The sequence below is a fragment of the Mobula birostris genome, chromosome 8 (assembly GCF_030028105.1).
Source record: "Mobula birostris isolate sMobBir1 chromosome 8, sMobBir1.hap1, whole genome shotgun sequence".
NCBI lineage: Eukaryota > Metazoa > Chordata > Chondrichthyes > Myliobatiformes > Myliobatidae > Mobula > Mobula birostris.
In genome coordinates, this window is record NC_092377.1 from 127100548 (window position 1) to 127127359 (window position 26812).

A 26812-nucleotide genomic window follows, 5' to 3' on the forward strand; every position below is an offset into this window, starting at 1 on the left:
CGGGGCTCTGATTTATGCACCCTGCCTCCTCAATCCCCCCCCCCCCCACACTGATGGTGTAACCTCTGTCACTGTCAGTGGGATCTTGCTGTGTACACATCTCTGCACACACGTAGTTCCCATGATTGGTTGCGTTGCTCTGATTTTGTGTGTAGGGGGGTGGACGGGGAACAGTTGTTGTGTTTCCAGGGGAACAGTGAAGTGGGTAAGCTGGGATGGAGGGGTTGAGGTTCAGGGGGCAATGTCGGGGTGTCTCAATCCCACTCCTTTTCCTCTGCTACATACTCACCACTCTCGCCTCCTCCTCTTCTTCCCCACCTCTCCCCACTCTGTCATTCTCCTCCCTCTACCCTTCTCACTATTCTCGCTCCCCTCCCTCTTCACATCCATACCCACCCCTCTCTGTATATCTCCCTCAACTCCCTTCACCCCATTCCTCTACCTCTCTCCCTCTCCACACATCCTCCCCTTCTTCCTCCTCTCTGCATATCCTCCCCTCTCTCCCTGTCTATCCTTACCCATCGCCTCTCTCCCTGACCCTTCCCCCTCCCCCTTTCACTCTCTCCCCCTCCTTGTTTACCCTTTCTCTTTCCTCTCTCCATCTCCCTTCCTTTCTCCCTCAACTCATCTCACTCCTCTCACTCTTTGCTCGCACTCTATCCTCTCCTCCACCCTCACTCTTCCCTTCCTCCACGCTCTCACCCTCGACTCCCCCTCCCTCCCCCCTCCATCTCCCACTCCATCACCTCTCCTCCTCTCTCGTCTCACTTCTGACCTGGTGCCTTTCCCATCCACAATTTTCTCCCCTCTCTTTCTCCCCCTCCCTCTCCTTCCCTGTCCCTCCCTCACCCTCTCCCTCTCTCATAACCACACTCTCCCTCCTCTTTCCCTTTTCTCTCCCCTTAACTATCCCCCTCTAATCCACTTCACTCTCTCTCCACCCTCCACACCTCCTCCCCCACCCTCCAGTCATCCTCCCAATCCTCTCCTCGCCCTCCCCCACTCCCCATCCTCCAACCCCCTTTGCCCCTCGCCCCCACCCTCCCAACAGAGCACAGGAGGCACCCTATTCCCCACAATACCGATTCTGCCACACCACCCAGTGACCAACACCCATGCAACGCCCCACTCCTCCTCCCACCTCCTCTTATCCGGGATTTGGGGTGCAGTGGGTGGTGTTTGTCAGGGGAAGAGGCAGCCTTGATGGTGGTGGTGGGGGGGAAGAGGATAGAGAGGGTGGAGGGTGCCTGGGGAAAAGGGTGGAAAGTGGAGGGGGGAGACAGGAGGAAGGGGGAGGAGAGGGTCTGGTCCCACCCATGGTCTCCTGTCTCTGCAGAGTATTATGGCCACATGCTGGGCCCCGGTGACTATGGCATTTACGAGGACATTGACTACGCTGGAGTGAAACGTCTCTCGCAAATTTCCCACGTATCAGGTATGGGGTCTTCCACCTCCCCGGGAGGGGGTGAGGAGGGAACGCTCTGGGAGAGGGTGAGGAGGGAGTGCTGTGGGGGGGGGGAGGAGGGAGTGCTGTGGGAGGGAGTGAGGAGGAAGTGCTCTGGGAGGGGGTGAGGTGGGAGCAATGTGGGATGGTGAGGAGAGAGTGCTGTGGGAGGAGGTGAGGGAGTGCTGTGGGGGGAGGAGGAGGGAGTGCTGTGGCGGGGAGGAGGGAGTGAGGAGGGAGCGCTGTGGCGGGGAGGAGGGAGGGAGGAGGGAGCGCTCTGGGAGGGGGTGAGGTGGGAGCAATGTGGGATGGTGAGGAGGGAGTGCTGTGGGAGGAGGTGAGGGAGTGCTGTGGGGGGAGGAGGAGGGAGTGCTGTGGCGGGGAGGAGGGAGTGAGGAGGGAGCGCTGTGGCGGGGAGGAGGGAGGGAGGAGGGAGCGCTCTGGGAGGGGGTGAGGTGGGAGCAATGTGGGATGGTGAGGAGGGAGTGCTGTGGGAGGAGGTGAGGGAGTGCTGTGGGGGGAGGAGGAGGGAGTGCTGTGGCGGGGAGGAGGGAGTGAGGAGGGAGCGCTCTGGGAGGGGGTGAGGCGGGAGCAATGTGGGATGGGGAGGAGCGAGTGGTGTGGGAGGGGATGAGGAAGGAGTGCCGTGGGAGGGGTGGTGAGGAGGGAGCTCTGTGGGAGGGGGTGAGGCGGGCGCTATGGGAGGGGGTGAAAAGAGAACGCTCTGGGAGGGGGTGAGGAGGGAGCACTGTTGGAGGGCCTGAGGGGGAGCGCTCTGGGAAGGGGTGAGGAGGGAGCGCTCTGGGAACAGACGAAGAGGGAGCATTGTGGGAAGTGGTGAGGAGGGAACGCTGTGGGGGGGCGGTGAGGAGGGAGCGCTGTGGGGACAGTGAGGATGTTCTCTTCAGGATCAAGAAGTACCCCTCACCTCATCCAGAGCGAGCATCCATTACTCCCCGCTCGCTGGGATGAGCTGGTGTTTGTAAATCTCCAGTTGAGATTCCTCCTGAAGGCACCCTGCAATGCCCCCTTGTGATGCCCCCACCCCCATCCCTGTGTCTAACACATCTCCTCTTGTCTCCTGTCTAGAGGCCGAAAGTTCGCTCGGGGAGGGAGAATACTATGCAGATATAGATGGAGAGAAAGGAAGCCTCAAGGGTAGGTGGCATGGCAGTCAGTGGCTGCAGTCTACACTACGCACGATAGTCCACTCACCTGGGCTACTCCAACAGTACCCCCCTTACTACCCTCTCAACTGTCCCTACACCCCCAACCTGTCTCTGTGACGCCTTCTTGTCCCTACATCCCCTCCCTGTCTCTGTGACACCTTATGGTCAGTACAACCCTCCCCATCTCTGTAACCCTCCCCATCTCCTTAACACCTTCTGGCCCATACATCCCTCTCCGTCTCTGTAACACCTTCTGGCCTGTACACCCCTCCCCATATCTGTAACACCTACTAGCCTGTACATCCCTCTCTGTCTCTGTAACACCTTCTGGCCTGTACACCCCTCCCCATATCTGTAATACCTACTAGCCTGTACATCCCTCTCTGTCTCTGTAACACCTTCTGGCCTGTACACCCCTCCCCATATCTGTAATACCTACTAGCCTGTACATCCCTCTCTGTCTCTGTACCCTCTTCAGCCCCTACACCCCTCCCCATCTCTGTGACCCCCTACGGCCCTATATCCCACCCCATCAATGAAACCCCCTCTGGTCCGTACACCCCTCCCCATCTCTGTGACTCCCTCCCGCACCTCTGTGTGATACCTCTCTCCATTTCTGTTCTCCTGGGCAATGAGTGGCTACTGACCAATCTGTCTCTCGTTCTGCAGATGGGTACAATGATGTGGATACCGGTGACTGTGTACCTCTGAGGACCACAGGCTCACGTGGGGATGGGGAGAGTGGTACCCGAGGGTCAACGGCAAGGGAGGGAGATTATCAGAGAGGGGAACTAGTCCCACAGGATTGCTCCAACAGCAGAAAGAAATGTTGAGGGTGGAAGCTTATGGTAGCAAGTGACACATGGATTACTGGAATGGTGGACGATGTAGAGTACTGTCAAAGGATACAGCTACCCGCAGCATGGCACCTTTTCCTCGCTACTGCCCCCCCTGCAGTGCCCTTGCCACCCCTCCCACAGTGCAGACGCCCTCTCGCAGTGCTCCCTCCTCACCGCCACCCCTTGCGAGTGCTCCCTCCTTGCAACGCCATCCCACCTGCAGCATTTCCCCCACCCCCCCATTTTGAAGTTCTCTCTCCTCACTGCCCCTCCCACAGCGCCCCCTCCTCACCACCTCGCCCTCAGCATTCCCTCCTTTCTGGCCCCTCCTCAGCGCCCCTCCCACAGCTCCCCCTGTCCTGCCACCCCTCCCGCAGTGCTCCTTCCCCGCTCCCTGTTGTTTGCCAGTCTTTTACTCTTTATGTATAGTTTTTCATAAGACTCTATTTATTTCCTTTTTTTCCTGTAAATGTCTATAAGAAAGTGTATGATAAGATACAGTACAGAGTACTTAATTTGAATTTTGATCCAGGTGGGACTTCAGGCTTCTGTACATCCTTTCTGATGGTAGCTGTAGGAAGATGGCACAGCCCGGATCTTGGGGATCTTAGATGTTGCTTTCTTGTGGCAGCATGACCTGTAGTTGCTATTGATGGTGAAGCGGAATGTTCTGTGATGTATTGATGGGGAAGAGGGATGTTCTTCGAAGTATTGATGGGGGGAGAGGGATGTTCTGTGATGTACTGGGCTGAGCCCATCACTCTCTGCAGCTTCTTACGTTGTTGTACACCTCAACTGCTGTACCAGACCATAGAAACATAGAAAACCTGCAGCACAATACAGGCCCTTCGGCCCACAAAGTTGTGCCGAACATGTCCCTACCTTAGAAATTACTAGGCTTACACATAGCCCTCCATTTTTCTAAGGTCCATGTACCTATCCAAAAGTCTCTTAAAAGACCCTATTGTATCCCCCTCCACCACTGTTGCCGGCAGCCCATTCCACGCACTCACCACTGTCTGAGTAAAAAACTTACCCCTGCCATCTCCTCTGTTCCTACTCCCCGGCACCTTAAACCTGTGTCCTCTTATAGCAACTATTTCAGCCCTGGGAAAAAGCCTCTGTCTATCCACACGATCAATGCCTCTCATCATCTTATACACCTCTATCAGGTCACCTCTCATCCTCCGTCGCTCCAAGGAGAAAAGGCCAAGTTCACTCAACCTATTCTCATAAGGCATGCTCCCTAATCCAGGCAACATCTTTGTAAATCTCCTCTGCACCCTTTCTATGGCTTCCACATCCTTCCTGTAGTGAGACGACTAGAACTGAGCACAGTATTCCAAGTGGGGTCTGACCGGGGTCCTATATAGCTGCAACATTACCTCTCGGCTCCTAAATTCAATTCCACGATTGATAAAGGCCATTACACCATATGCCTTCTTAACCACAAAGTCAACCTGCGCAGCTGCTTTGAGCGTCCTATGGACTCAAACACCATGATGCAACCAGTCAGAAGTTTGGGTTTCGGCCTGAAATGTCGACTGTACTCTTCTCCATAGATGCTGCCTGGCCTGCTGAGTTCCTCCAGCATCTTGTGCGTGTTGCTCTGAAGTTTGTAAAAGTTTGTTAGAGCGTTTGGTGACAGGTTGAACCTCCTTAACCTCCCGAGAAAGTAAAGACGCAGGGGTGCCTTCCCTGTGTGTGCTGGGTCAGGTCACAGGTCACAGGTCACAGGTGTGACAGGTCACCCGGGATGTGAACGCCCAGGTACTTAAGGGATATAGATCAGTTGCAGATATCGATGGAGAAGTAGCAGACGAAGTTGAATCTGGGCAAGAGTGAGATGTTGCACTTCAGAAGGTCAAATATAAGGAGAAAGCAAGAGCTAATGACAGGACCATGCCAGCAGTGATGTGCAGAGGGATCTTGGGGCCCAAGTTCACAGTTCCCTGAATGTGGACATGCAAGTATGTAAAGTGGTAAGAATGGTATTCGGCTTGCTTGTCTTCATCTGTTGGGGTGTTAAGTACCAGAATCAAGAAGTCACATTACAGCTGTACAAAACTTCAGTCATGTCACACTTAAAGCATTGTAGGCAGTTCTGGTCAGCCTATTACAGGGTAGGGGATGGTGTTCTATGGAGGGGAACAGATGGGGAAGCAGTTATATGGAGGGGAATGGATAAAGGGGGGAGATACGAGGAGGAGACTGGGTAGAGGAGAGAAGGAACAAATGAGTTGGGAGTGACATGGATGGAAATTTCCTGGAGAGAGAGTTACATGGAGGGAATGGATGGGAAGGAGGGAATGGTTTGGGAAGGAAGTTATATGGATGGGTTGCATAGCAGAAGGGAGGGAATTGATTGAGGAAGTTGCTAGGTGGAGGGGATGGATGAGGAGGGTGTTACATAGATGGGAATGGATTGGGAAAAGATTTACATGATGGGTATGGGATGGAGGAGTTACATGGGTGGGAATGGGATGGGGAAAGAGTTACGTAGATGGAATGGGATGGGGAAGGAGTTACGTGGGTGGGAATAGGATGGGGATGGAGTTACATGGATGAAAATGGGATGGGGAAAGAGTTAAGTAGTTGGGAATAGGAATGGGAAGGGAGTTACATAGATGGGAATAGGATCAAGAGAGGAAACACGGAGGACACACAGCTGGAAGGGGGGGATTAACTCCAGGCTGGTGATGGATGAGTGATGGAGTTGGCTGCAGATCCAATACTCTGATATCCTTGCATTCCCGACAGGAAGCCTGGGCCTTCGGAAGGAGTACTACGATGACGTGGAGGGCAATGACATGGAAATGCAAAAAGTAAACGGTGAGCATTGACCACCCATGGGAGGGGAAGGGGGGGTGGTATGGGTGGTTGTGTGCAGTGGGAGTCACTGGGACAAAGGTGAGGAAGGGTTCGACTCAGGAATTGGACTAACCCCTCACCATCTCATCTACCTGCAGGAGGCGGTAAGGAGGGCTATGATGATATTGGATCTCCCACTGAACCCAAACGGAAATCAGGTGATGTTCTAATAGTGTGTGATGGGACAGTGTGGAGGGAGATTTACCCTGTGTCTGACCCCAGGAATGTGTGCTGGGATGGTGTGGAGGGAGCTTCACTCTGTGCCTGATCCTGGGGATGTGTGATGGGATGGTGGAGGGAGCTTCACTCTGCGTCTGTCCCTGGGAGTGTGTGATGGGGATGGTGTGGAAGCAGCTTCACTCTGCGTCTGTCCCTGGAAGTGTGTGAGGGGATGGGGTGGAAGCAGCTTCACTCTGTGTCTGACCCCAGGAATATGTGATAGGACGGTGTGGAAGGAGCTTCACTCTGTGTCTGACCCTGGGAGTGTGGAGGGAATATGTGATAGGATGGTGTGGAGGGAGATACGTCCTGTGTTGTCTATCAGAAGTGGGTTATTTGTTGCTGATATCTGTCCTGAAATGTATTATTTTGCTTCAGCAGTACAGTGGAAGGCATAAGAAGTACAATAAATTACAAAAAGTAAATAGAGTCCAGGAGGAATAGCAAGGTAGTGTTCATTTCCCTCAGGTGGCAGAAAGGAAGAAGCCTTTCCTGAATCGAGTCCATCAGTGTGTTTGGATATGGTCCAAGTGCAGAGCGACAGACACTGAAGCAGGTCAATAGTTCACAGACTTTAATGTGAACAGAGTTAGAGGGAAAAGAAAACAATAAATGCTGGGCCAAACAGGGCCGTTAACCAAAACTCTCAAATGGAAAATGAAGCCAACACTGCAGCCGAATGGAATAACTATACAATGAACACCGCTAGTCTTCAGAGTCAGTTGACTCGGCAGTCCAATTTCTCAGGCAAGGCCGAATGCAAGCAGGCAGCGAAACGTTGCTGTGCTGGGTTCAAGTCTCGACAAGCACTACAACGAAAAGGATGGAGTTAATTACCATCACAATGAAATAATAATTAGCTGATACATGCATATTCACGCTGCCGAATCCGTGGTTGTGACAGAGTGTGAGTCTTCAGGCTCCATTACTAACTCCCTGATGGTAGGAACAAGAGGAGGGGATGTGCCAGATGGTGAGGGTCCTTAATGATGGATGCTGTCTCCTTGAGGCTCTGCCTGTTGAAGATGGTTCTCAATGGTAGGGAGTTTTGTGCCCATGATTTAGCTGGCTGAGTTCACAACCCTCTGTAACCTCTTCTGATCCTGTGCATTGGAGCCTCCGTAGCAGACAATGAGGGGACCTGTCAGTGCTCTCCACCATACATCTGTGGAAATTTGCTAAGGCATGTGAGATGGCAACACCACCATCCAATGCACACATACTGCGGAGTACTGGTGAGACACAGGATGTCATAAGCCTGTCATGTGATTTATCGTTCCAGGAACTGCCTGCAAACCAGCTCAGAAGCCCGGGACTGAATATTACGATGACGTTGATGACCCTGAATCACTGAAGGAAGGTTAGTGAGAGTGACCAATTGTTCCATGGACCCCTGCATGGGAATCTGTAACCAGATCCTAGACACTCCCCCACTCCATATTTCCAGGTCAGACCCACACCGGGAACACCGTGCACAGTTCCTGTCTCTGTATCCCTAGGTCAGGCACATACTGGGAACACAGTGCACAGTTCCAGTCTCTGCATCGCTGGGCCAGACAACACTAGGAGCACCATGCATAGTTCCAGTGTCCATATCCTTGGGTTAGTCCACAGAACTTTAACGATTCAATGATTACGATTCAAAGTACATTTATTATCAAAAGAATGCACAAATTCTACAAGCGTACATCCTTGATATTTGTTTGTTCACATGTAGCCACAAAGCAAGAAACCTGAAACAATTGAAGAGAAAAAAAATACAAGACCCACACACGCACATGTGAACCTGGGAGTGTGTGATGGGATGGTGTGTAGAGGGAGATTCACCTCGTGTCTGACCCCTGGAAACTGTGATGGGATGTTGTGTAGAGGAAGATTCACCTTGTGTCTGTCTCCATGATTGTGCGAAGGGCTAGTGTGTGGATGATGATTCAAATTGTGTGTGACACCCGGATTGCGTGATAAGATGGTATGAAGAGTGAGAGTGACTTTGTGCCTGACCAAGGATTGTGTGATGGGATGTGTGCAGAGGGAGTTTCACCTTGTGTCTGACCCCAAGTTTGTGAGATGGGATGGAGTGTAGAATGAGGTCTCCTTGTGTCTGAACCCTGGATTCTGTGATCAGATGGTGTGCAGAGGGAGATTCAACTGATGTCTGACCCCAGGATTGTTTAAGGGGATTTTATGCAGAGGGAGATTCATCTTCTGTCAGATCCTCAGGACTGTATAGATTGGATGTTGTGTAGAGGGAGATACAAGTTTTGTCTGACTCTAAGCTTGTGTGCTGGTGTGGTTTGCAGAGGGTGATCACCTTGTATTTGACCCCAAGATGGTGAGATGGATGGCGTGCAGTGAAAGATTCAACTTGTGTCTGTCTGCATGTTTGTGTGAGTGTAGAGTTAGGTCTCCTTGTGTCTGACCCCAGTATTGTGTGATGTGATGGTGTGCAGAGGGAGATCTACCTGGTATCTGGTCCAAGGATTGTGTGGTGTGATAGTGTGCAGAGGGAGATTCTCATTGTGTCTGACCCCAGGATTGTGTGATGTGATGGCGTACAGAGGGAGGTTTACCTTGTGTCTAATTTTATGATCCCGTGCTGGAATGCAGCGCAGAGTGAGTTCCATCTTGTGTCTGACCCAAGGTATGGTTGCTGCGATGGTGCACTGAGGGAGATTGTGTCTGACCAATGGATTGTGTGTGGAGGGAGATTCACCTCTTGTCTGAACCCAGGATTATGTGATGGGATGGCATACTGAGGTAGACTGACCTTGTGTCTGACTGCAGGACTGTGTGTAGAGGGAACTTGTCTTGTGTCTCACCCCTACGTTGTGTGATCTGATGGTACGCAGAGGATGATTCACTTTGTGTCTGACCACAGGACTGTGGAATGGGATGGAGATTCACTTTGTTTCTCACCCCAGGATTCTGTCAGGTGTGGTGCTTAGATGGAGTTTCATTCACCTTGTCTCGGCCCTATGATTGCGCAATGGGAAGGTGTCAAGAGGGATATTCACCTTGTGTCTGACACCAGGACTGTGTGATTGAATTGTGTTTAGAGGAAGATTCACCTTGTGTCTGTCTCCATGATTGTGTGATGGGATGGTGTATGGAGAGAGTTTCACCTTGCGTTTGACCCTCAGATTGTGTGGTTAGTGGTTTGCAGAGGGAGACTTACCTTGATTCTGACCCCAGGATTGTGGGATGGGATGGTGTGCAGAGAGAGTTTCACCTTGTGTCTGACCCCAAGATTGTATGATAGGATGGTATGTAGAGGGAGACTCAACTTCTGTCTGACTACAGGAGTTTGTGATGTGATGGTGTGTAGAGGGAAACTCTCCTTCTCAGGATTGTGTGCGGAGAGAGTTTCACCTTGTGTCTGACCCCGGGATTGTGTGATGAATACTGTGTGGAGGGAATAATCACCTTGTGTCTGACCCTCATGATTGTGTGATGGAATGTCTGCTGATGGAGATTCACCTTGTGTCCTACCCTAGGACTGTGTGATGGGTAATGTATTATGGAATGGATGGAGTAAATGTGAAGAGTGTTTTTCCTAGCTTTGGATAATGAAGAACCAGAGGGCACTGGTGTAAATTGAGAGGTGAGGGATTTAATAGGAACTTTCTCACTCAGAAGGTGCTGAGTCTACTAAAAAAGCTGCCAGAAGAAGTGCTCGAGTCAGGAATATGTGTACACAGACATTGTATTTCACCTATCCTGTGAATTTGACTGACCTTAAACAACAGGGAAACCTCACTATTGAAGGCAAGGTTCTTCCTATAAATCGAGTTTTAAGTTCAAAGTAAATTTATTATTGAAGTCCATATATGTGAGTATATACAACCCTGAGATTCATTTTCTTCTGGGCATACTCAATAAATCAATGAAGAACTGTAACAGCAGGGCGGACAACCAGAGTGCAAAAGGCAACAAACTGTGCAAATAGAAAAAGATATAATAATAATAAATAACCAATAAATACTGAGAACATGAGATGAAGAGGCCTTGAAAATGAGCCCAAAGGCTATGGGAACAGTTCAATAATGGGGAAAGTAAAGTTGAGTGAAGCCATCCACTCTAGTTCAAGAGTCTGATGGTTGAGGGTTAATAACTGTTCCTGTGCCTGGTGGTGTGAGTCCTGAGGCTCCTGTGCCTCCTTCATTATGACGACAGCAAGAGGAGAGCATGGCCTGGGTGGTGGGGTCCCTGATGATGGATGCTGATTTCCTCGGACAACACTCCATGTACAAAGTTAGATGTGCTCAGTGATGGGAAGGACTGGGCCAAATCCACTACATTTTGTAGGATTTTCTATTCGAGCACATTCGTGTTTCCAGACCAGACTGTGATGCAGCCAGTCAATATATTCTCCACCATACGAGCGGTGATTGATAAGTTCATGGCCTCGGGTAGAAGGAGTCAATTTTAGAAAACCTAGCACATTTATTTTTCAACATAGTCCCCTCCTACATTTACACACTTAGTCCAGCGGTTCTGGAGCATATGGATCCCTTCTTTGTATAAGTCAATGTCTTGGACCTCCAGAAAGAGGTCCACAGCAGGAATGATTGATAAGTTTGTGGCCTAAAGTAGAAGGAGATGAGTTATTAACTTCAAACTTTCTGCATAATCACTCAAAGAGTTGAACTGCACATGCATGTAACGAGAGCTGTATAACTCATCTCCTTAGGCCACAAACTTATCAATCACCCCTGCTGCGGACCACTTTCTGGAGGTCCAAGACGCCGACTTCCACGAAGAAGGGATCCGTATGCTCCACGACCGCTGGACTAAGTGTGTAAATGTAGGAGGGGACTATATTGAAAAATAAATGTGCTGGGTTTTCTAAAATTGATTCCTTCTACCTTAGGCAACAAACTTATCACTCACCTCTCGTACATCTCTAGAAGTTTGTCAAAGTTTTAGATGCCAGGTCAAATCTTTGCAAGTTTATAAGGAAGCAGAGGTGCTGCCCTGCTTTCTTCTTAGTTGCACCTGTGTGCTGGGCCAAGGACCAGTCCTCAGAAATGAGAACACCAAGGAATTGCTGACACTCTTTACCTCTGATCCCTCAGTGAAGACTGGCTCATGGATCTTTGGCTTCTTCCTCCTGAAGACAATAATCAGCTCCTGGGTCTTGCTGATGTTGAGTAAGAGGTTGTTGTTATGGCACCATTCAGCTAGATTTCCCTGATTCATCACCACCTTTGATTCAGCTGACAACAAACTTAAATATGGCACTGGAGCTGTGCTTAGCCTCACAGTCATAAGAGTAAAGAGAATAGAGCAGGGGGCAAAGCACGCCACATGGAGGTGCACCTGTGCTGATCAGATCTCACACACACAGATCAGAGAGATTCTTAAGGGTAAAACGTGACATTCTCCAGGACGTAATTGGCAGATCCCAGTGATTTAAAAGCTTCAGAGGAAAAGGTCCCAGTCATGGAAAATTTTTAAAATTCACAAATTTCTGGGAGATTCTCAGAAGTTGAGAATCTGACTGTGTGAATTCTTGGTTCATAAAAGGAAGGAGAGAGTGTGGGGAACCATTGTGCAGTTAGTTTAAGATCAATCGTTGGCAGCTGTCAATAATGAAAAGCAGAATAATTATCTTGGAAAGATTAAAAGAATCAAATCTCATCAAATTAGGTTTAATGATAGGTAAATTCTACCTGACAAAGTTGTTTAAATTCTTTCATGATATCTTTTTCAGGCAGGGCAGTAAGCAGAGAAATCGGGACTTTATGTGGCACTTATATGAGATGTTGGTGAGGCTACATTTGGAATATTGTGCCCAGTTTCAATCTCCCTGCTATAGGAAAGATGATATTAAGTTGGAAAGCGTGTAAATGAAATATATGAGGACATTGCCAGGACTCGAGGGACTGAGTTATGGAGAGAGATTGGGCAGGTTGGGACTTTATTCACTGGAGTATAGGAGAATGTGGGGTGACTTTACAGAGGTGTATTAAATCGTAAGGGGAATACTTAGGGTGAATGTGTACAGTTTTATTTGTCAGGTTTGGGGAATCAGTACTAGAGGGCATAGATTTAAGGTGAGAGGGGAGAGATCTAATAGTGGTCTGAGGAGCAATTACTTCACTTAGAAGGTGGTCTATATATGGAACGAGCTACCAGAAGAAGTGATTGAGGTAGGTCCATGGGATAGACTTAGTGGGATAGAAGATAAATTGGGTAAATGGCACTGGCATGTGGCTCAATGACTCTATATGTCTGGTGGTGGGAGGTGGGGGTTGGTGTTGTTTATAGAATCTGTCATTATGGTCTATTTAGATTTCCATGAGACCTGTCACAACATAAATTAAAAGCCAAATATATGAGTTGAAGTTTGTTGAAAGCTTTGCTGTTATGCACAAAATCAAAGAATTAGAACATTCTTCAGACTGACAGTATTGAACTAGTGATACAGTTCTCGAATGTGCACAGACTCTTGGAGGACCTCAGCAGGTCAGGCAGCATCTGTGGAGGGAAAGCACAGTTGGCATTTCAGGCTGAGACCCTTCAGCAGGAGTTTGTGGCTCCAGGTGGCTTGTTCAAGAGCAGTTACTACCTCTCAACCATTAGGCTCTTGATCAAAAGGGGACAATTACACTCATTTACAGACTTTTTTACTCGTTATTTCATGCTTGTTATTTATTGCTATCAATTTATTACCTGCATTTGCACGATAAGTTTGCTTACAATTTCCAGTTCCTGATGCTTAGTTTACAGATCCTGGTTACAGTTACTATTCTCAGACATCCCACCTCTCCCGGAACTTCCGGGAGTCTCCCGCATATTAATAGTGGCTCCCTGATGCCCGCAAATTATATACAATGTCCCGAAAATTGATTTTTTTTGAGAGCGAGCGCAAGAGCAAGAAAGCAAGCGCGAGTGAGAGCCACCGCAAGAGAGAGCGGGCGCAAGTGAGAGCGAGAGCGAGAGAGCGGGCGCAAGTGAGAGCGACCGCGAGAGCGAGAGAGTGACCGCAAGAGCGAGAGAGCGAGCGCGAGAGAGAGCGATCGCAAGAGCAAGAGTGAGAAAGCGAGAGCGAGAGAGCGAGCGCGAATGAGAGCGAGAGCGAGAGAGCGAGAGCGAGAGAGCGAGCGCGAATGAGAGCGACCGCGAGAGAGCGAGAGCGAGTGAGAGCGAACACAAACACAAACACAGAGTTCCAAAAAAAGTCAGAGTAGCAGAGTGTTCCAAAAAAAGAAAATATAAAACGTATATCACCCCAGACTACCCTAAAGTGTACCCCTGCCTAATAGGGCTCAAAATAATGACAGTGTTGCTCGCCGCACTGTTTGCAACAGTGACGTTTCTATTGCCCATGGTGGGTTAAGACTGTAAAAGTCATGTTGAGGTGAGTTTAACAGGTGTCATTGGTTCATTAGCATAGCTAACGTTATTTAAACGAGCTGGCCAGCTGCTAAGGAGCTACTCTATTGCAGACATCACACCTCTCCCGGAAGTCTCCCGCAAATTGATGGTGCTACCTCTCTGAAATGAGTTTTTGCAGGGTGGGATTTCTGTATTCTATAGATTTGCGAAGTATGCCCGCAGAAGAAGAATCTCAGGGTTGTATGTGGCGACGTGTATGCACTCTGATAATAAATTTTATTTGAACTTTGAACATCTTTCTTTACATTAATGACCAGAAGGAAATAAAATGTTCTGTCTACAGGGTAGGTGGAGGGGCAGCAGTGTTGAAGAGGTAGAGAAGGAGGCAAAAAGTCAGAAAAGTATAGGCCAGTTAGCTTGACTTCAGTGGTTGGAAAGGTGTTGGAGTCCATTATTAAGGATAAGGTTTCAATGTACTTGGAGGCACATAATAAAATAGGCCAAAGTCAGCATAGTTTCCTTAAGGGAAAATCTTGCCTGCAAATCCATTGGAATTCTTTGAGGAAATAACAGACAGGACAGACAGAGTGTGGATGTTGTTTACTTGGATTTTCAGAAAGCCGTTGATAAAGTACAATTCAAGAGGTTGCTTAGCAAGATAAGAGCCCAAAGTATTAAAGGAAAGTTACTAGCATGGATAGAAGATTGGCTGTCAAGTAGGAGGCAAGGAGTGGGAATAAAGCAAGCCTTTTTTGGTTGGTTGCTGGTGAATAGTGGTGCTCTTTCTGTAGGGGTTGGTGTTGGAACCATTTCTTTTCATGTTGTCGGTCAATGATCTAGATGACGGAATTGATGTCTCTGTGGCCAAGTTTGCCGATGGTGCCAAAGACACCTGGAGGGGCAGGTAATGTTTAGGAAGCTGGGTGTCTGCAGAAGGTCTTGGACAGATTAGGAGAATGGGCAAAGAATTGGTAGATGTAATACAGAGTAGGGAAGTGGACGATACTGCACTTTTGTAGAAGGAATAAAGGAGTCAACTATTTTCTAAACAGGGAGAAAATTCAGCAATCAGAGGTACAAAGGGACTTGGGAATCCTCATGCAGAATTCCCTAAAGGATAACTTGCAGGTTGAGTCAGTGGGAAGGAAGATAAATGTAATGTTAGCATTCATTTCGAGAGGATTAGAATATAAAAGAAGGGTTGTAATGCTAAGGATTTATAAGGCATTGGTCAGGACACTTTTACAGTATTGTGAACAGTTTTGGGCACCATATCTACGGAAGAATGTGAATGGATTGGAGAAGGTCCCTCACAATAAAAAAATGCCCCGATAGAACAGAACTAAGGAGGAGCACAAACACAAAGTGCTGGAGGAACTCATTTGGTCAGGCAGCATCTGTGGAAAGGAAAAAAGGGCCAACATTTCAGGACAAGATTCTTCATAAGCTCTTTGTTCCTTTCCATAAATGCTGCTGCGTCCCTCCAGCATTTTGTATCTGTTACACGGGTTTTTTCAGCATCTGCTGAATCTCTTCTGTTTATGAGCTGAGGAGGAATCTCTTCAGCGGTGAATCTGTGCAACTGTGGAGGCCAAGTCATTGGTTATATTTAAGGACAGGTTCTTGATCGGTGAGGGAGTTAAGGGTTACAAAAAGAAGGCAGGAGAATGGGGTTCAGATACATCAGCCTCGATTGAGTGGCAAGATGCTGGATGGGCTACATGATCGTAGCTGTATCTGCTATGTGTTACAGTATGTGATATCTGCTGTGCGTTGTTCCTAATGTGTTTTGCACCTCAGCCCCAGAGGAACACTGTTTTGTTTGACTATATTGATATATAGTTGAATGATAATTAGACCTGAAGTTGAAGTTGAACTATGCAGTATGTTATGGTGTTATGGATGTGAAACCTTGTAGATGGGTATGATACAATGAGGCAAAGAGACAGATACTGTTTAGTGTGGTGCAGGGTGAAGTCATGCACTTTGCAAAAAAGGTGTGTTACTCTCAGGACCCAGATTCATTTATCACACGAACATCAAAACATATTGTGAAACGCAACGTTTGAGTTTACAACCAACGCACCCAAGGATGTGCTAGTGGCAACCCACAAGTGTCGCCACACATTCTGGCAGCTGCATAACATGCCCATCAAGCTCGGCAGAACCACACAAAACACAAGGAAGTAGAACACAGCAAGCGACAAAACAAGCCCCATTCCTCCCTACCAGCCACCCATGTACATACACAGTCCTCTAACCCCAGGGCAGAACCTCTTCGGCCCCCAGCCTCCTGCAGACTCATGGATTCACAGACACTGGGCACAAAGAGACTCGCTGGCTTGGGGTCCTGACCATTAGACCTTGATGTCTGCATTTATAGTCAATTTCTAAGGTAGGAACATATTCCACACAACTTTGTGGGCCGAAGGGCCTGTATTGTGCTGTAGGTTTTCTATGTTTCAATGTTTCTATGTTTCTTCAGCCTTCGATCTTCGGTATTGATCCCAGAACTCACCAATGACAGTGAGGGAGGACCCAAACAGTAGGCCTCAAGCTCCAGTCTTGCTGACTTAAGCACCTAGTCTGTTGGCCCAACACTCAATTCCTGACCTGTCCTCTAATTTTCCCCACATCCCTGTCCATAAACCCTATTCTGACCCTCATCTCCCCTCTCTGTCCCTAAAACCATACATATAAATCCCCACCCCCAAAAAAGGCTGACCTGTGACCTCGACAGAGACAGCCATCTTGAAAAAGTGGAGATGCAATGCAAATGATATCTTTCAGCCATCTTGAAAAAAGTGGTGATGTCTTTAGATAGGCACATGATTGTGTGGAAATGGAGAAGAGCATTGAGGTATCTGATATCAGGGAGCACAAAAGTTCACAACAGACCTAGGAAGGAAAATGGCACCTTGGTCTTTTGTTGTGCAGGGGCAAGACTTCAAGAATCGAGAGATTATTCCACTTGTACAGGATGCACCTGGAATACTATAAATCCCGCTCTTTACCTGCACTTAAATCCAGTGGAAGTGCAAAGTGTTGTACTCTGGGAGATCAAATGTAAAGGGACAGTACACAATTAATGTCCAGGCCATTCACAGTGTTATGTACAAAGTGATATTGGGTTCCAAGTCCATCACACCCTGAAAATGGCTGTACAGGGTGATACGATGATAAAGTAGGCTTCCGGCATGCTTGCCTTCTTTAGCTGAGACCGGGAGTCAGGAATCAATGTTGCAGCTTTATAAAGCGCTGGTTAGATGACATCGGGAGCATTGTATTCAGTTGTAGTTATCCCATTATAGCAAGGGTGTGGCAGAAGAGGTTTACCAGGATTCTGCCTGGACTGAAAGGCATGAGCTATAAGGAGAGGCTGGACAAACCTGTGTTGCTTTTCTGGGAAGCCTGATAGAAGTTTACAAATTTATGAGAGGCACAGACAGAGTAGACAGCTAGTATCTTTTTCCCTAGGGTTGAAATGTCTAAAACCAGAGGGCATGTATTTAAGGTGAGAGGGCTATTTCAAAGGAGATGTGAAGGGTAAGATTTTTTTTACACAGTGAGTGATGGGTGCTTGGAATGTGCGGCCAGGGTGGTGGTTCAGGTAGGTACGGCAGAGGTAATGAATAGTATTTCAGATGGGCGTATGAATGTGCAGAGAATGAATGGATATAGACATTGTGTAGGCAGATGGTATTAGTATAATTAGGCATAATTTACTTAATTGGCTCAGTAGTACATTATGAGTCAATGGATACATTCATATGCTGTCTGTGTTCCGTGTTCTGTGTCTCGTTTTCCATATTTTGAACACGGTTAGGGTAACAATGAGGGAATCCAGTGCAGATTCATCAGGCTAATTCCTGCAATAAGGAAGAGGACTGATCCACAAAGGGAGGCCAGATGTTTCAAATTTCAAAATAAATGTATCAAAGTGTTTATCACCCAATACCACCCTGAGATTTGTAATCTTACAGTAGAACAAAGTAATATAATAGAACCAATAACAAAACTGCATACCAAGACTGACAAACAGCTAATGTGCAAACGAAGACAGACTGCACAAATGCTAAACAGCAAATGATAGACAAGTAATACTGAAAATGTGACTTGTAGAGTGCAGGGTGTCCAGTGATCATTTCAGTGCTGAGGTGAGTGAAATTATCCACGCTGGTTCAGGAGCCTGATGATTGAAGGGTAATAACTGTTCCTGAACCTGCTGGTGTGGTACCTCCATCCCAATGGTAGCTGTACCTCATGAGGGCTTCAAAGGAGAAGGAATGACCTTACTAAGAAACCTCGCACCCTGAGGGGCCAGGACAGAGGAGATGTGGAGATCTTTGCCCCATGGGAGAGTCTTGACCAAGGGGACAAAGATACAGAATCAGGGTGGGGGGTGGGGGAGTCATTTAGCACTGTGACGGGGGTTTGGGGTGCAGGGGAACCTCTGGCAGAGGGTGAGGAATCCCAGGAGTTTTCTGCCTCAGAAGGAGGGCGAGGGCATATCATTGCAAAAAAAATTAAAAAGGGAGTGGGAGAAATGACTGAAGGCTCGGGCTGGAGAAGACTGAGAACAATGGGACACTGGCCAGGAGAGAAGATGAGGGCTGGGGCAGATCAGCCATAGTGGGATAGGACAGAGGAGCCAAATGGTCTCCTGCTACTTCCATCCTCTTCCTTTCCTGTGATAAACTGTATACAGTAGATGAAACATAGGATGTCACATCCCTGATGTGTCATTTATCGTTCCAGGAATCACCAGAAAATCGGCTCAGAGTCCAAGGAATGAATATTATGATGACGTTGATGATCCTGACTCAATGAAGGGAGGTTAGTGAGAGGAACCAATCATTCCATGAACCCCCCTGCCCCACACGACAATTGTACACGGATCTTATACACTTTCCCAGTCTGTATCCCAGAGAACACCGTGCACAGTCGCACTCTCTCTATCCCTGGGTCAGACCCACACCGGGAACACCGTGCCCAATACCACTCTCCGTATCCCTGGGTCAGACCCACATCGGGAGCACCGTGGCAAGTTCCATTCTCCGTATCCCTGGATCAGACCCACATGGGGAGCGCTGTTCACAGCTCAAGTCTCTGTATCCCTGGTTCAGACCACGGCCGGTGCATCATGCACAGTTCCAGTCTCCATATCCCCGGGTCTGACCCACACCGGGCGCGCGTGCACAGTTCCAGTCTCCATATCCCCGGGTCAGACCCACACCGGGAGCACCGTGCACAGTTCCAGTCTCCATATCCCCGGGTCAGACCCACACCGGGAGCACCGTGCACAGTTCCAGTCTCCATATCCCCGGGTCTGACCCACACCAGGAGCACCGTGCACAGTTCCAGTCTCCATATCCCCGGGTCTGACCCACACCAGGAGCACCGTGCACAGTTCCAGTCTCCGTATCCCCGGGTCAGACCCACACCGGGAGCACCATGCACAATTCTAGTTTCCATATCCCTCGGTCAGACCCACACTGGGATCTGAATTGTATCACCTGTGATTCTTTACTCTAGGCATTCTGTGGTACACCATACAGGGTCTTTTGTGACTGACTCCGGGAGGGTGGAATGGAATGGCTTGGAGGGAGCTTTACTGTGTCTGACCATTATTTATTCTTTCATAAAAATATCTTTATTACAATTTCAGTGCTACAATATATACAAACCAGTGACTAACACAATTACTACACTACAAATGGACGATACACATTAAACTAAAATGTTTCCATCTCTGTCAATGATGGCAATTACACACCACCGCGCCCCCCCCCCCGCCACCCTGCGGAGCCCAATGGTCCCGGAACGCCTCTATGGTCGCCGTGAACTGCGTGTGCTCCTTCTCAATATTTACCTGGGCACGAACATACTCCCTAAACATTGCTAGGCAGTCTACCCCGGCAGATCCTCCCGCCACCCGTTTCCAAGATCCACAGATGGCTGTTTTCGCCAACTCTAGGAGCAGTTTGACAAGGACATCCTCAACCCTCCATGCCCCCCTCCTTACTGGATGACCGTATATAGATAGAGTGGGGCTAAAATGCAACCAGAAGGCGAGAAGCAGCCCATGCAGATAAGCAAAAAGGGGCTGCAGCCTCGTACACTCCATGTACGTGTGGTACAGTCTCCTCCAGCCCGCAGAAGTGACATGAGGGTGGGAGATCCCTGTACGAACTGAAGATCTTATGCAGCAGCTTCCACCCCATATCCTCCAGGTGCATGGGAAGAACTTCCCCGTAAAGGGACTTCCATTGGGGTCCTCCCTCAGCTCCAGGTGGAACGAAAGCCCGCCATGGAGTGTTGGGGCGGTGGACAAGGGCTAGGAAGTGCAGTGTGTGGAGCAGCGTCCCATACAGGTACCTCCTACTTGCATATCTGAGTCTACCTGCCACTGACCCAGTAAGAGTCTGGAACATTTCGCCCAGCTGATCCTAGAGGAGGATGCTGCCGAGAAACTTCCTGGCACTCGCGCATCCTCCGCAGGTCACCGGGATCTATCACTATCGTCGTACGTCGTCAGCGTAGGCCGAGAGGACGACCTATGTGTCCAGTACGCGCAGAACTAGACCCGACAGCCTTCACCGAAGGTGGCTCAGGAATGGTTCGATACAGATCGCATACAACTGGCCGGACAGGGAGCAACCCTGACGTACCCCTCTTCTGAATGGAAAGGGCGCTGTCAATGATCCGTTGATCTTAACAAGGCACTCTGCGGCAGAGAAAAGGAGCCGAACTCGGGTTATAAAGTGTTGTCCGAGCCCAAATGCCTGCAGAGTGCCCAGCAGGAAACTGTGGTCTACCCGGTCAAACGCCTTCTCCTGGTCAAGAGAGAAAAACGCTGCCGGGGACCCAGTCTCCTGGAACAGGTGGATCAGGTCCCGTACTAGGTGGACATTATCCTGGATGGAGCGGCCCGGGATTGTGTAAGATTGGTCAGGATGGATCACCTGGCAGAAAAACTCCGAACGAAGCCCCCACACTAAAACAGCCACTCACTAAAATGTCCAAGAGTGATTTCGAATCCCCTCCGAAGTATCTCACGAACTTTATGCAGCAGTTTTTCCTTGATTTCTCCCAGATCATTCAGAACAGCACCACGCTGTGTCTGACCGCAGGAGTGTGTGATGGGACGGTGTAGAGGGAGCTTCACTCTGTGTCTGACCCTGGGAGTGTCTGATGGGATTGTGTGGACAGAGCTTCACCTTGTATCTGAACCTCCAAGTGTGAAATGGAATGGAGGAAGGAGCTTCACTCTGTGTCTGACCCTGGGAATGTGTGATGGAACAGTGTGGAGGGAGCTTCATTCTGTGTCTGACCCCGTAAGTGTGTGATGGGACGGTGTGGAGGAAGCTTCACTCAGTGTCTGACTCCGGGAGTGTTTGATGGGACAGTGTGGAGGGAGCTTCACTCTGTGTCTGACCCCGGGTGTGTGTGATGGGACAGTGTGGAGGGAGCTTCACTATGTGTCTGACCCCGGGAGTGTGTGATGGGACAGTGTGGAGGGAGTTTCACTCTGTGTCTGACCCCGGGAATGTGTGATGGAACAGTGTGGAGGGAGCTTCATTCTGTATCTGAGCCCTGGATTGTGTGATGGGATGGAGGAAGGAGCTTCACTCTGTGTCTGACACTGGGAGTGTGTGATAGGACGGTGTGGAAGGAGCTTCACTCTGATTCCGATTCTGGAAGAGTGAGATGGGACGGTGTGGAGGGAGCTTCACTCAGTGTCTGACTCCGGGAGTGTTTGATGGGACAGTGTGGAGGGAGCTTCACTCTGTGTCTGACCCCGGGTGTGTGTGATGGGACAGTGTGGAGGGAGCTTCACTATGTGTCTGACCCCTGGAGTGTGTGATGGGACAGTGTGGAGGGAGTTTCACTCTGTGTCTGACCCCGGGAATGTGTGATGGAACAGTGTGGAGGGAGCTTCATTCTGTATCTGAGCCCTGGATTGTGTGATGGGATGGAGGAAGGAGCTTCACTCTGTGTCTGACACTGGGAGTGTGTGATAGGACGGTGTGGAAGGAGCTTCACTCTGATTCCGACTCTGGAAGAGTGAGATGGGACGGTGTGGAGGGAGCTTCACTCTGTGCCTGACCCTGGGAGTGTGTGATAGGATGGTGCTGAGGGAGGTTTACTCTTGTGCCTGTCCCTGGGAGTGTGGAGGATGCAAACTCCAGCCAGCTCCATGATGGACACTCGCCTCCCAAATATCAAGGACATCTTCAAAATTTGATGCCTCCAAAAGTCAGCATCCATCATTAAGACCTCCCAACACCCAGGACCTGTCCTCTTCTCAATCATTCCATCAAGGAGCAGGTAGAGGAGCCCGAAGATACAATCAAAATATTGTAATAGTCTGTTATTATGTATTGCGATGTACTGCTGTTGGAAACAACAAATTTCATGCCAGTGATATTAATTCTGATTCTGGAATACGTGCTGCTATTTTCCTATATCTGCATCTTTTATTCCATAACCACACTTTAATTGCTCGCTAACTTTATTTTTACATATAATTATTTTGTAGAAGGAATTGTTGAAAGTTGTTTTTTGTCGCACACTAAACCTCCTAATTTATGTAAATATATACTGGGAGTAATGTTGAACCTTCACCCTTGATGTCACATACCTGATGAGTGACTTATCATTTCAGAAATCACCGGTGAACAGGCTCAGAAACCTGGGAAAGAATATTACGATGATGTTGATGACCTTGACTCAGTGAAGGAAGGTTAGTGAGAGGTGAACGATCACTCTGTGGGACATGGCACCACAGAACAACAGTCCATGATTCCTATAGACTTTGCACACTTGGTATCCCTGGGTCAGACCACACTGGGAGTACTGTACACAGTTCCAGTCTCCGTATCCCTGGGTCAGACCCACACCGGGAACACCGTGCACAATTCCAGTCTCCACATCCGTGGGTCAGACTCACATCGGGAGTACCGTGCACAGATCGAGTCTCCATATCCCTGGTTCAGACCACACCGGGAGCAATGTGCACAGTTCCAGTCTCCGTTCCCTGGTTCAGACCCACACCAGAAGGACCGTGCACAGTTGCAAAGTCGGATACAAGAATGGGGAGAAATGTTTCTCAGAGTTGCTCGAAATGAGTTTGTGGTTGTGGAACTGTTGAAATGGGATGGAGCTGTTTACATATTCTAAATGTTTCTGAAGGGATGCTCCAGGCTGGAGAGGTCAAGAAGGCAAGTGGAGGAGATTATGAAAACGTTCCGGAAAATTCCTCAGCTCTGGGTGGGAGAAGAGGACATTCCACTGGTGAGGACCAGGATTGAACTGTTGATGCAATGTAATGTACAGCTCATTGGAACATTCCTCCCTATCTCTGTAGAAGGAGCTTCATTCGGTGTCTGACTCTGGGAGAATGTGACAGGACAGTGTGCAGGGAGCTCTAGTCAGTGGCTGGATCACTGTGTCAGACCACACTGGAAGCACTGTGCAGACTTCCAGTCTACATATCCCTGGGTCAGATCATATCAGGAGCACCGTGCCTAATGGCAAAGTCAGATACAGGAATAGGGAGAAATGTTTCCCAGAGTTGGTCCAAGTGAGTTTGTGGTTGTGGAGGTGTTGAATTGGAATGGAGCTGTTTACATATTCTGAATATTTCTGAAGGGATGCTCCAGGCTGGAGTGGTTAAGGAGGCAAGTGGAAGAGATTATGAGAACGTTCCGGAACATTCCTCAGCTCTGGCTGGGAGAAGAGGACATCCCACTGGTGAGGACCAGGATTGAACTGTTGATGCAATGTAGGGTATCCAGGAGAGTCTAATGGGACAGTGTCACTCTGTGCATGACCCTGGAAGTGTCTGATGGTGGTGGTGGGGGTGGGGGGCATTGACCAGGGAGCTTCACTCTGTGAGCTACCTCGGGAGAGTGTGATGGGATGATGCGGAGTGAGTTCCTTTCTGTGTCTGAACCCGGCAGTGTGTTACGGGACAGTGTGGAGGGAGCTTTCATCAGTGTCTGACCCAAGGATTGTGTGATGGGATGGTGTACTGTGTTGTGCACAGCAAGTAAAACGGCCGCGTCACCATTCAGTATACTGAGGAGTAATGGTGAAATGGAGCACCACTTCAGTCTCTGCACAGTAAACACTTTAAACCACTGTGTGTAATGCTGTTTACATTCATTCCTGGGTGCCAACATCTCTGAACATAAATCCTGGGTCCTACATATCAATGAATGCAATTCCAATGAAGGCAAAACACCGGCTAAACTTCATTAGCAGCTTGAAGAAATCATGTACATCACCAAAGACTCAAAAGTTTCGATAGATGTCCATTCTCTACTCCGTATCCTTGGGTCAGATCCACACTAGGAGCCACATGCATTGTTCCAGTATCATTATCTTTGGGTCAACCCACACAGGGAGCACCGTAGACAATTCCAGTCTCCGTATCCCTGGGTCAGACCCACACTGGGAAGACTATGCACAATTCCAGTCTCCGAATCCCTGGGTCAGACCCACACCAGGAGCACCGTGCACAGTTCCAGTCTCCGTATCCCTGGGTCAGACCCACACCAGGAGCACCATGCACAGTTCCAGTCTCCGTATCCCTGGGTCAGACCCACACCAGAAGCACTGTGCACAATTCCAGTCTCTGAATCCCTGGGTCAGACCCACACCAGGAGCACCGTGCACAGTTCCAGTCTCCATATCCCTGGGTCAGACCACACCGGGAGCACCGAGAACAGTTCCAGTCTCCGTATTATTAGATTGGACCCACACTGGGAGCACCATGCACAGTTGCAAAGTCGGATACAAGAATAAGGAGAAATGTTTCCCAGAGTTGCTCAAAGTGAGTTTCTGGTTGTGGAGGTGTTGAATTGGAATGGAGCTGTTTACATATTCTGAATGTTTCTGAAGGGATGCTCCAGGCTGGAGAGGTCAAGAAGGCAAGTGGAGGAGATTATGAAAACGTTCCGGAAAATTCCTCAGCTCTGGGTGGGAGAAGAGGACATTCCACTGGTGAGGACCAGGATTGAACTGTTGATGCAATGTAATGTACAGCTCATTGGAACATTCCTCCCTATCTCTGTAGAAGGAGCTTCATTCGGTGTCTGACTCTGGGAGAATGTGACAGGACAGTGTGCAGGGAGCTTTAGTCAGTGGCTGGATCACTGTGTCAGACCACACCGGAAGCACTGTGCAGACTTCCAGTCTACGTATCCCTGGGTCAGTTCGCACCAGGAGCACCGTGCGCAGTTGCAAACTCGGATACAGGAATAGGGAGAAATGTTTCCCAGAGTTGGTCCAAGTGAGTTTGTGGTTGTGGAGGTGTTGAAATGGAATATAGATACTTACATCTTGTGAATGTTTCTGAAGGGATGCTCCAGGCTGGAGAGTTCAAGGAAGCAAGTGGAAGAGATTATGAGAACGTTCCAGAACATTCCTCAGCACTGGTTGGGAGAAGAGGACATCCCACTGGTGAGGACCATCATTGAATTGTTGATGCAATGTAGGGTGCAGTTCATTGAAATGTTTCTCCCCATCTCTGTGGAGGGAAATTCACTCTGTGTCTGACCCCAGGAGATTCTGATGGGACGGAGTGCAGGGAGCTTCATTCGGTGTCTGACCCCAGGATTGTGTGGTGAGGTGGTGTGTGGGGAGATTCACGGTGTCCTGTTTTGTATGCAGTAAGTAAGATGGACACATCACCATCCAATACATATGGGTATATTGAGAAGTAATGGTGAAATGGAGCATCACTTCAGTCTCTGCACTGTAAACACTTTAAACCACTGTGTATAATGCTGTTTACATTCATTCCTGGGTGCTAACATCTCTGAACATAAATCCTGGGTCTTACATATTAATGAATGCAAGCTTGAATAAATTTTGTATGTCACCAAAGACCCAGAAGTTCTTCCAGGTGAGCATTCCCCACCCATATCCCTGGCCAGATCTACACAGGGAGCACATTGTTCAGACCTGGTGTCTATATCCCGGGGTCAGACTTACACCAGGAGCACCATGCACAGTTCCACTCTCCATATGCCTGGGTCAGACACATCGGGAGCAACATGCACAGTTCCAAAGTCAGATACAGGAATGGGGAGAAATGTTTCACAGAACTGGTTCAAGTGAGTTTGTGGTTGTGGAAGTGTTGAAGTGGGATGGAGCTGTTTACATATTCTAAATGTTTCTGAAGGCATGCTCCAGGCTGGAGAGGTTGAGGAGGCAAGTGGAAGAGATTATGAGAACGTTCCGGAACATTCCTCAGCTCTGGCTGGGAGACGAGGACATCCCACTGGTGAGGACCATCATTGAACTGCTGAAGAAATGTAGGGTACAGCTCACTGAAATGTTTCCCCATCTCTATTGAGGCATCTTCACTGTGTCCGGCCCTGAATGTGTTTGGTGAGACGGTGTGGAGGGAGTTCTGCTCTATGTATCACCATGGGGTTGTGTATGGGACGGTGTGGAGGGTGCTTCACTCTTAATCTGAACTGGGAGTGTGGTGGGATAGTGCAGCGATAGCTGCACTTCGTGTCTGACCCTGGGAAGCATGTGACTGGACACTGCAGAGGGAGTTTCACTCTCTTTCTGACTCCTGGGAGTGTGTGATAGGACTGTATGGAGGGAGCTTCACTCTATGTCTGATCCTGGGAGTTTGGGAGTAATGCTGATCCTTCACCGTTGATCTCTGATGTCACATACCTGAAGAGTGATTTATCATTTCGGGAGTCACCGGTGAATCGGCTCAGAAATCCGGGAAAGAATATTACGATGATGTTGATGACCTTGACTCAGTGAAGGAAGGTCAGTGAGAGTGAACGATCATTCTGTGGGCCAAGGCACTACAGACTTTGTACACTTCGTATCCCTGAGTCAGACCCACACCGGGAGCACCGTGCACAGTTCCAGTCTCCATATCCCTGGGTCAG

At 48.9% G+C, this 26812-nt stretch overlaps 1 protein-coding gene across 5 annotated transcripts in view; it reads left to right on the forward strand.

Annotated features, from left to right (window-relative positions):
* The window catches only part of LOC140201675 (uncharacterized), a 64607-nt gene that overhangs the window by 20404 nt on the left and 17391 nt on the right, over positions 1-26812 (forward strand). Inside the window, exons 9-20 of one of the 5 annotated variants that reach the window (XM_072266161.1) lie at positions 1337-1435; positions 2534-2602; positions 6213-6284; positions 6422-6481; positions 7825-7902; positions 18642-18719; positions 22552-22629; positions 23079-23180; positions 23538-23639; positions 24792-24893; positions 25251-25352; positions 26077-26178. In XM_072266161.1, the coding sequence (XP_072122262.1) occupies positions 1337-1435; positions 2534-2602; positions 6213-6284; positions 6422-6481; positions 7825-7902; positions 18642-18719; positions 22552-22629; positions 23079-23180; positions 23538-23639; positions 24792-24893; positions 25251-25352; positions 26077-26178 (1044 nt within the window). The remainder of the gene's footprint in view (positions 1-1336; positions 1436-2533; positions 2603-6212; positions 6285-6421; positions 6482-7824; positions 7903-18641; positions 18720-22551; positions 22630-23078; positions 23181-23537; positions 23640-24791; positions 24894-25250; positions 25353-26076; positions 26179-26812) is intronic. The other 4 variants (XM_072266163.1, XM_072266162.1, XM_072266166.1 and 1 more) reach the window with 4 other exon arrangements.